The sequence below is a fragment of the Propithecus coquereli genome, unplaced genomic scaffold (assembly GCF_000956105.1).
Source record: "Propithecus coquereli isolate 6110/MARCELLA unplaced genomic scaffold, Pcoq_1.0 Scaffold578, whole genome shotgun sequence".
In the NCBI taxonomy this organism is placed as follows: Eukaryota; Metazoa; Chordata; class Mammalia; order Primates; family Indriidae; genus Propithecus; species Propithecus coquereli.
Genome location: NW_012151707.1, coordinates 546,431 through 556,886, shown reverse-complemented (window position 1 = coordinate 556,886; position 10,456 = coordinate 546,431). Strand labels below are relative to the sequence as shown.

Here is a 10,456-nt window from a genome sequence, read left to right as displayed (position 1 = left end):
CTTGCCGCTGAATTCCTCTTTTCCCTTTTGAGCCCTGCTTGTGTGTAGTCATCGGGCAGCACAGTCTTTGCCTGGGCCTCTTCTCAGGAAGAATATCAGAAGATCACATTGTTGGCATGGGGGCTCCTGGCAACTGGGCCCCCACTTAATCTTGATACTGAATTAGCTTTCCTTGAAAGCCTTTCTGACCGTTGCTAACTGACCCTGCTGTTGTTTCATTCTGCAGAGTATTTAGCGTACCTGGTGTTTTGAGCCTTAGCTCTCATTCATCCTGACTTTCACTGCTATATACTCCTCTGTGTTTTCTTGTTTAAAATATTTACTTTCAGCTTTTGTCCTACCTAATCTTGTAGTAATTTCCTTTTCTAAAGTTGACTACCTTTGCGTGTTGTAACCACATTGTTGTCAGTAAAAAGACACATTTGTTACCTGACCCCAAACACTCAGGTCTGTCTGCCTTTGTCTCCCAGTGGGGGGCCAGCAAAGGCCATCACTTAGACTCTTATCTAACACCCAAGGGGTCTGCCTAGCGGTGTTTACCTGCGATCGAGTTCTGAGTCACTGAAGGAAGAATCAGAATGAGTAACTCCAACTGGAAGATCTTTTTCCTGGCAGGAAAATTAAAATGTGAGACATGGGGCAGGTTTGAGCACGACACTGGAGAACGTCTTATTTCTCCAGTGCTTCCCCCACCGTCTCCTCTCTTTCGTGTTTTCTAACCCTGTGGCCAACACTGCACAAGAGGAAGGAATGCTAGGGCCTCAGAGACGGTGGCTTCTGGCTCAGTTATTCCTTCACTTAGAGGGCTCTTAGCTGGGTTAGGAGGGTAGGAGGCGCAGGAGGGCCAGGGAAGAGAGAGAAAGGATGAAGGATGTCTATAAATGTAGGGGGGAGTGAGGTACCGATGACGGAGAGTGGTGATAGGAAGGATCCCTGGCTACCCACCCTAATCTCTGCCTTTGGGGAAAGTGGCAAGCCCCATATTAGAAGTACCAGGGTCCAGACCCGGTAAGGATCTTTCGGAAGACTATGCTGTTTTTTTTTTTTTTTTTTTTTGAGACAGAGTCTCACTCTTTTTGCCCAGGCTAGAGTGCCGTGGCGTCATCCTAGCTCACAGCAACCTCAAACTCCTGGGCTCAAGCGATCCTCCTGCCTCAGCCTCCCGAGTAGCTGGGACTACAGGCATGTGCCACCATGCCCAGCTAATTTTTTCTATGTGTTTTTAGTTGTCCGATTAATTTCTTTCTAATTTTAGTAGAGACTGGGTCTTGCTCTTGCTCAGGCTGGTTTCAAACTCCTGAGCTCAAACAATCCTCCCGCCTCGGCCTCCCAGAGTGCTAGGATTATAGGCGTGAGCCACCGCGCCCGGCCAGCTGTGCTGTTTTGATGACAGGAATGTCCTCCGATAGGGAGCTGAGGCTGGGAGGCAGCCGTAGAATCTCCTGGGATCTTCATAAGCAATGCCTGAGCCCTCCCAGGAGCCTCCCTTTCAGCGAAAGGAAGATGCTTGTGATTCACACAGAATCACAGCCCAACCACTGGGACCTACGGTTCTGCCTGACTTATGATCCAGACGCTGTGCTACCTGTCCCTAAAGGGCAGGCTCAGCGCTGGTTTGAGCTCTCAATCACTTTAACAACACTGGAAGGTGTGGGAGGCTCAGTAGGCCACGTTTGGACTGAGGTGACCTGAAACTACACAGAAGAGGGCCAGGCGGTGCCACGGGCATCTGAGGGCACCTAAGAAAAGGAAGGAATGAGGGATTTTGCCTCAACTAAAATGAGTCTGCAGGATTTGCTCTGGAGTGGCCATCTGGTTGGAGTCCCTGTCCTCGTGGGCCAATTCTCTGATCTCTGCCTAGCACTGGAGTCTTCTAACATCCCAAACAATTAGATGCCCTTGAGTGACAGATGGAAGTCCCTTGAGAGAAAAGATGGAGGATTAGTAGCAAGTAGGAAGGCACAGATGTCATGTGTTTTACTTACTGGCAATGCAGTGGATACCGTTTTGGGGATCTGATTGGACACTTTCCATGGGAATCTTTATAACTGAGGGAGGAGGGAACTGGGGCTGGAGAAAAACAGTGGGAAAAGCTGGTAAACACCACCAGTACAGCGGCTTCGGCCTTCTCGCCGAGACGGAAAACGCACCCATCCACAGTGCAAACCACCATCCTCTTCACCTCCAGACTAAATGGGCTGCTGCACACACTGTGGGGCCCACCGAGGGGAAATGGGCACAGTTAGCCCGGTGTCCTGCACATGCCATGGGGCAGGACGGGATTCTTCCAGGAAAGTTACTCATCAAAACAGTTTTATCTGTCACAGCAACCAGTCACCTGGGAATGAGCTTCATACTACAGCTGTGTTGCTGTAAAGACATGTAAAATGAATTTGCGTAAATGGAATCCTGTTCTTCCACTGAATATATCATATAACCCAGAGATTAATAGTTCCTGGCATGTGGAAGCCACTCAAATATTTACCGAATGAATCAGTGAAAGAAGTAGTATTTGTCATTAAAAGGCACTTAGTTTCTTTTCTTTTTCTTTTGGAGAGTCTTGCTCTGTCGCCTGAGCTAGAGGGCCGTGGCGTCAGCCTAGCTCATAGCAACCTCAAACTCCTGGGCTCAAGCGATCCTCCTGCCTCAGCCTCCCAGGTAGCTGGGACCACAGGTACACACCACCATGCCCGGCTAATTTTTTCTATTTTTAGTATAGATGGGGGTCTCGCTCTTGCTCAGGCTGGTCTCGAACTCCTGACCTCAAATGATCCTCCTGCCTCGGCCTCCCAGAGTGCTAGGATTACAGGCGTGAGCTACCTTGTCCAAAGGCACTTAGTTTCTGTTTGTTTTCAGAACCTACCTTTACAAAAAAATATGAATTGTGGGACTCTTTCCTTCCTGGAAAAGGACAGTAATTAAGGACCAGGGGAATTTTGGCTGATCACTATATCGGAATATTGTCTAATCACCACCAAGCGGCATGTTTTGAGGATGGGATGGGAAGAAGCAGGAGAGATGAGAGGAGGAGACAGGGCAACAAGGTAGTCCCAGGACCTAGGAAATGTAGTTATTCTCCTTTCAGCGAGGACACCTGCCTCTTCCCCCACCTTCAGCCTCAACACCCTAGGGGCAGGCCCAAGCAAAACTTGTCCCCAGGTCCTCCTGCCTGTCCAGGAGTCCAGTCTACTTATGAGTGCCCAACAGACCCCTCGCCACAGGCCTGCTCCGTTCTCTGGAGGTCAGTCCTCATAACCTCCTTCCATGCTGGAGCCGTCTTCCATCCCATTCCCTAGGAACCTGACGGCTGTGGATAATGGCCCTGGAAGCCCACAGTAATGGGAAAGAGTGGGCATGGCCAGTCAGCGTTTCCCCGAGCAGGGAGGCTCATTCATTCCGGCCCACCCTGAGGATACTCACCTGAACAGAGGAGCTCCCAGCACCCCAGACCGAGACAAGCAGAAGCCCAGCTCATGCCGCCTGGACCCAGGCACTGCTGCAGGCCACCTGTGAAGCCACCCCCTCCCTGGCCCTGGCTATGTGGAGGGAAGGTCTCTTGACCTCTCCCCTCTGCCTAGGCCTCCTATCTTCCCCACCTCCTCATCACAGTCCTCATGGGCCCCTTTTTTCCTCTTCTTCTTCTTGTCTGTCTCCTTTTTGTCCTTCTCCGGGAGGATGTTGTCAATCCAGGCCAGATCGTGCTGGGAGAAGATGAGGTCCAGAAGCCTTCGGACAATGATGAGGCCCAGGATCTATGGTGACAGACAGACAGGCTGAAGTTTTGTGAGAGTTCAGAGAAAACCATGGTCTCAATGCCCAAACTCAGGCACAGTTTTTTCACCCTCAGTTGGCTGAATTTAGGGATTTTTTTGTGGTCTGTGTCTTTGGAGTCATCTCAAAGCTCCCACAAACCGTTATTCACCTTCCCTCCACCGTGGTGCCTCTCGTCTGGCCTCTCAGGTGAGTGACCATCCCGACCAGTGACAGAGGGACAGAGCCTGTGACACTGAAGCAGGGGGCCTGGACATGCTGGAGAACTACTGTAATTCTTTAAATCAGTGCTTCTCAAACTCCAGCGTGCCTCAGGACCACCTGGAGGGCTTGTTAATACACAGAATGCTGGTTCCACCCCCAGAGTGTCCGCCTCAGCAGCCGGGCAAGGCACAGTCATCTGACAGGTCCTCAGATGATGCTGACGCTGCCAGTCTGAGGACCACACTTTGAGTCCCACTGTCGCTCTGTCTCCATTTCTCAGAGTTGCCGATCTCTCTGTTAACAGAAGCTGAATAGAATATAGTGGGATACCTGGGATTTTTAAAGGAAAGTTTAGAAAGTTTGGTTCTGTTCAGGATGAATGAATTAAAGGCAGAAATAAGTGCTCTTTGGGGACGATTAGAAGCTGACCTTTCAATAAGCTCAGTGGGCCCAGGATGGCTAGATATTTATACTATCCTCTCACCACCAAGAACTGGCCATTAAATGAGGTCAGGGAGAAAATCACTCAGCTGAATTTGACACTGGTTCTTCGCTGACGCTGCTTCTTGGGAGCAAGTAGAGCTTGGGAGTGGGACAGACCTGGGTTTTAAAGACCCTGGCTCTGAGCACAGGTCCGTGGTTGCCAGGGCTGGGAAGGGGAGAGAGGCTGTCTGCAGAGGGGCAGCAGGAGGGAGCTTTGGAGGTGAGGGGGCTGTTTTGTATCACGGTTGTGGTGGTGGAATCACCATTCTGTATATTTGCCAAAACTCACAGAACCAGAGTGATTTTTTCTGTATGTAAATAAAGTGGAAAAAAAATCCAATAGATGAGGGGTGCAGATCTTGCTCTGCCCAGTCCTGCTCGTGTGACTTGTGTCACTCACTCGTGCTCTCTGAGCCCCTGTTTTGTCATCTGTGAAGTGGGGCTACTAGCAGTACCCCAGGGGCTGGCGTGGGCTAATGGAACAGCACTCGGTGAATGCCAGTCACCACCATCACTGTACCCTTTCCCTTCGTCGTCTCTGCAGCGCACGAGGGTGCTGCTGGGGAGGCCCGTTTCCCTTTCCTCGCAGTGCAGATTCAGCCCTGGCTGCACGCTTACAGCTCACCTGCGGACCTACTGAAAACACCCAGCCTGGGTTTCCCCAAGAGATTCTGATTTAATTGACCTGGATTGGTTTTAATGGGCTGCTAGGGACAAGAGCCACTAGAGCCCTCCCAGGAGCCCCCAGGCTTTCCTCAGACTTTAGTTCCCCTGCCCAGGACCCCAGCAGGGCCAGGGCTGCTGCCCTCCTGTGGGGCTAACTAGGGGGCCAGATGCAACATGCTATGGGTTTTTTTCCTTTTCACTTTTTATTTTGGAATAATTACAAACTTACATAAAACTTGCAAAAATAGTCAAAGGTCTCCTGCATATATTTTTCCAGCTCAAACTTTACATTGTCATTGGGTTTTGAAGTTCTTGATCTCTGATTCTAGTTCTTTTTTTCTCCTCACTATTTATATTTTCAAGTTCAGTTATTTTGAATGGTGAAAAGATTCGTATTTAGCACAGATGGACTTCTGAGATCAGTTTGCATTTTTGCAATGGTGAACTTGTTCTCCCCTTGAATTTGTCTGTTTCCCTGTCCCTCCCCAGAGCCGGGAGGTCGGGTGGCTTCTGCGTTCCCACTGAGTGGCCCTGACCTCACATGGGGGTTATTGCTGCAGAGTCCACCCACCACACTGACATTCTTTCCTGTGCCTCCTTGCCACCCCCACCCCACACCATCTGGCCCAGACTCACAATATAGACCAGATTATTCTGTGCCTGCCTCTGCAACCAAGGGAGCCAGGCCATGGGAGAGCCTAACGTGGAGGACGAATGGGAGTTGAGGTGCTCACCAGGGGACCTGCCACTGGACCGCCCAGGGGTCACCTGCCTCACCCGACCTGGCGAGCGGGAGGGCGAAGCCCGCGCCCGCCTTACCATGACTGGGAAGATGATGGCAGCCACGGTGGACTTGAGGATCCAGAGCACCGCCAGGCAGAGGATCTGCACCAGGGTGAAGAGGTGGATCCGGCGCAGGGGCACGTGCCGCAGGAAGGCATGGTCTGGCTGGTGCTTGGCGGGCATCAGGAAGAGCTTGCAGCGTTCCCAGAACTGGGGGGACAGCAAGGGGCTCAGCCAGGCAGCTGGGCCCTGGGGGCCTGAGACTGGGGCAGGAGGTTCCTTGGTGGGGTTGCTGAGAGGAGACCCCACTCAGGCCTTAAGGACGTACAGGAGGGGGCTGGAGGTGTCTGGGCATATAATGGGGTCCTGGGGAGGGTCCTGAGTCCTGGGAGAGAAGAATAGCCCGGAGCTGGCCACAAAATGAACATTGTCCACATTCCAGGAGATGCAGCTTAATTGCAAGACAAACTATCCCAGACATCCTGGGATTTCATGGTAAATATAGAACAAAACAAAACAAAAATATTTTCTTCTATGGAGTTGCCTTAAGGAAGAGAGAAGAGGTGTAGTGAAATGCTCATTGGAGTCGACTTGATCTGGGTTTTGAATTCTGAGCCTCAGTTTCCCCATCTGTAAAATGGGGATCAGAGGAACTAATTATATAGATTAAATTATATGACACCTATAAAGTGCCTGTATAGTTATTTTGTGTGGCACATAGGGAATGGTAGTATCATTGTTACTGTTATTCCTTCATTGAATTGGGAAAGCAAGCATTTGGGGTCTTGGTGACAGGGAACCAGACACAGAGTGCTGACTTTGGGTCGTATCGGCCTTACCTGGATGCCGTTGAGGGAGGCCACGCCCATGTAGAGGAAGACTCCGTACAGCACCGGCATGGGAATGTACTACAATGAGAGCAGAGCTTCGGATTGGGTGAGCTCTGGGCCGCCCTTGCTGGGTGACAGCCTCTGCCAACCACAGAGGTAGCTGGGGAGCGGGTGTGTGGAGGCACTGAGGGTCCGAGATCATATCTGGAGCCAGAGTGGGGGTGGGGGTGGGTGAGCAGGGTCCCTGGGGAGCTACTGCTCCCTGCCCCGCCTGGGGTAGCTCGCCCACCGAGCCACTGCTCTCCTGGCCCGGCCCCCCGGCCATGTGGTCTGGCTGATGACACCCCTTCTGGAAAGTGGGAAAGCTCCACAGATTGTCCCCTCCTCACTCCTGCCACCTCCTTCCCACCTCCAGCCTCAGATCGGGGCCTCCAAAGCTGCTCCGCCTGCAGGGGTTTGGGACTTTAGGGAGCTGACCTACATCAGCGGGCAGCGCCAAGGACACTTAACCAAAATCACACATCATAGACAATCAGATAAAAAAGAAGCAAAACAAAAGTGTCTAAACTAACCACCACTCGTCATCAACTAACCACCACTAGTTTGGTGGGAACCCTTCCTCCCAGACACGCACACAGGTGGTTTGTTTGTTTTTTCAGGAATGGATCACATAATTCATACCATTCTGTAAGCCTCGGTCCAACCTTTAACACCCTTTCGAGGCATGTCTCTACTGTCCGTCTAAGCTGCGTTTCTGCTCCTGTGTCCTCTCCCTCCCCTGCAGCTGTGGCTGCCCACTGTGAACAAAGGCTGCTCCACCTTGTCCTCAGGGGGGTCACGCTAGAACACTTCCAGTAGCACAAGGTGCTGTGCCAACACTAACAGGCGTTTATGGAATTTTGGGCCCCTAAAAAACACTGTTCTTAGGTACAATTTTTTTAATGCAAATACTTGTCTGCTAAACAGTATCAGGATTGACATACACAATGGCTCTTTGGAACCCTCTCCACAATAGTAAATAGTCCCTGGACATTTAAAATACATTTTTAAATAAACAAAATGTCTGCCAGAAACATCCCTTAAAGAATACCAACCTCAGACCTACTGCTCAGGTACGCCCAGCACTGATTCTCAAGCCAGAACTATTTCCCACTGTGAATAAGTAAACCAGCATTTTGGTTCTTTAGTCTTTGTTTCTTACAAGGTTGCCCATGAATGAGCTGCTTTGAGATACTCAGTGGGGGAAGATAATATCTGCAAAAGACTGGGGCAGTTACAGGTCAGCTTAATCAGGAAGGGGAAGTCTCATGTGGGCACTGATCGCGGGAAAGGGTGATCGAGGGGCCACCGCTAGAGCGGAGAGCAGAGAAACCTGGTGGGAACACCCGTTTCTGACCAGAAAGAGACTATTGTGGGAGACACCTGCCTCGAATGTACCCCCATTTGACTTAGTCTCTTCCGGCTGGTCTGGTGGGACATGAGCAAGAGGAGCTTCAGACTGTGTGGAAAAAGTCACTCATGTGCCTCAGGCACGGGCAGAGAACAGGCCTGGAGAGCAGCTGGAGAAGCCCCTCCCACCTCTGCAAGTTTTAAACTTCAGAAAAGGAGGGGGCAGGAAGCCTTTCACGAGCCCCAAACCACAACAACACCCAGTGTGTGTGGACACACACCCAGTTCTGGAAGTTCCTTATCCAAGCAGGAATCGAACGTGGCAGAGCTTTCTGAGGGAAGAGCACCCTCCAGAAAGGTGAGAGTGGACCCTGGGAGGCTGGGAGAGAGCAGTGAGGATTGGTGATGATGACAAGTGACACAATATCATGGAAAATGATGATGACGATGTCGAAACATTACTTCGGCCCAAGACCCTTCCTTTTTTTAGGGGCCCATAGACCTCTGATCCCTAGGCCATGTGGGGTCCCCTGCCCGCCTCCGAGGCCTAGCTCTGCACTGTCCCAGGCCACAGGGCGAGGGTGCAGAGCCTCACCTTCAGGATGGGAGCCAGGAAGACGGAGATTCCTGTCAGGATGAAGACGACGATGCCTGTCACTCTCTGTTCCCTGGCAGAAAAGAGCACACGTCAGGGTGTCCCGGGAGATGTTCGGTGGCCATTCCCAGCGTCCTGCCCTTCTGTGGGCACCTGAAGCTGTGTCCGAGGCCGTGGCCTTAAGGGGTTTCTGCATGGACCTCTGCCTGTTGCCTGAGGCCCAGCTGACCCACCCGTAGAAGACAGGAGCCCCTGTCGGAGGCAAGGGCGTGGTGCAGGGCACTGGGGAGGCTGTTCAGTGTAGTCGCTGTTCCGTCTGGGCGCTTGAGCCAGGCTGACTTGGGTTGAGCCCTGGCTCTGCCACTTGCTGGTTGTGTGGCATCAGGCAAGGCTCTGATGGTTTTAAGCCTCAGTGGACGGAGACAATAATGGCGCCTGCCTCAGGAGGTTGTTGTGAGGATAAATGTGACATAAAGTGCCATTACCCTGACATTTGATTGTAGGATCTCACTTTCATGGGGCATAGCTAATGGGGGGAGGGGCTGGCTGCTAGCAGAGCAGGGATCAGGGCCTGGAGGGCAGGTGGGTTTGTGCCCAGGTCCAGTCACAACCCAGGCTGGAGCTCCGAGCTCGGGGGCAGATTGCTCAGGCCCAGCCACCGGGGCTCAGGGGTCTGGGAGGGGACCATGCCCTGACCAGCCCTGAGCCTTTCGGTCGGGCAGAGAAGCCTCACTTGGGCAGGTTGAGCAGCCCAGATATTCCAAGGCAGTGGGGAGAAACTCTTAGGATAACAGTTAGGAGAATACCAGGGTCTGGTGTGGTCTAGCCCTCAAGGCCCTAAGGGGTGGAAGGTGCGCTTCTCTGCCTGCCATGGAGCACGAGAGGAGTGAGGGTGGTCTCCGGGAGGCTTTCTGGAGGACTGGAGATTGAACAGGCTCTGAACCTGCAGGAGGGCCTTGGGGTGCCAGGGGCAGGGGCCTGGAGGGTCCTGGGAAGAGATCAAGGCAGGACAGCAAGAGGCCCTGCAGGGACCTCGAGTGGTCTATACAGGTGAGAATCTGGTGCTAATGTGTGCGCATCTGTATGGATTGGGGGGGGGTGTACTTCTGGGAGTCTACTGAGAAAAAGGACCATTTAACCCGAGGTTTCATCCCTCTCCTTCCTTCCCTTCAGGGATCTCACTCCCAGCCTGGTGGTTCCTGGGCTGTCAGAGCTGGGCCCTTGTCACCCAAACACTTTGATGGTCAGAAAAGGTGCTTCCCCTCCCCACCTGGCCATTCCCCCTCCGGGACCCCCAGGCCCTGACGCCTCCTACCTGACCCCCAGGAACTGGGGCTGCTCTCCCGGGGCGCTGGTCTCTGTCTCCATCTTGAGACTGTCGATGTGGGCGATGGAGATGACCGTGGCGGCCACGTACCAGGGGAGCCCCATGAAGGAGCACAGGGCCATGAGGATGCCCACCCAGAACAGGTCCAGGTGGTAGCCAGCAGCCTTCTGTAGGGGTGGCGGGAAGGGGGATGCTTCTGGGGAGCTTGTTCCTCCTTGAAGCAGCCATTCAGTGGAGAGTGGTGCCAGGGCTCCCCTGGCCTTCCAGAGGGAACTCTGAGGGGGCCACTACTGTATCTGGGGGGGAGGTGAGCAAGGTGGGGACACAGGTAATGAAGGGGAGGGACGTTCAGGCTGGGAGGGCCCTGGGTTTGGGTCCCTGGGGAGGAGAGCTCCCACCTAGTGGCCA

The 10,456-nt window shown here is 52.8% G+C and overlaps 1 protein-coding gene across 2 annotated transcripts in view; it reads right to left on the bottom strand.

Moving 5' to 3' along the window:
• Positions 1-540: 540 nt before the first annotated feature.
• The window catches only part of SLC4A5 (solute carrier family 4 (sodium bicarbonate cotransporter), member 5), a 90,866-nt gene continuing 80,950 nt past the window's right edge, over positions 541-10,456 (bottom strand). Inside the window, exons 18-24 of one of the 2 annotated variants that reach the window (XM_012658204.1) lie at positions 10,037-10,215; positions 8,722-8,794; positions 6,747-6,815; positions 5,944-6,117; positions 3,597-3,752; positions 1,986-2,070; positions 541-608 (exon numbers count right to left, since the gene is read on the bottom strand). In XM_012658204.1, coding sequence (XP_012513658.1) covers positions 574-608; positions 1,986-2,070; positions 3,597-3,752; positions 5,944-6,117; positions 6,747-6,815; positions 8,722-8,794; positions 10,037-10,215 — 771 coding nt within the window. In that variant the 3' untranslated portion in view covers positions 541-573. The remainder of the gene's footprint in view (positions 609-1,985; positions 2,071-3,596; positions 3,753-5,943; positions 6,118-6,746; positions 6,816-8,721; positions 8,795-10,036; positions 10,216-10,456) is intronic. The other variant, XM_012658203.1, reaches the window with a different exon arrangement.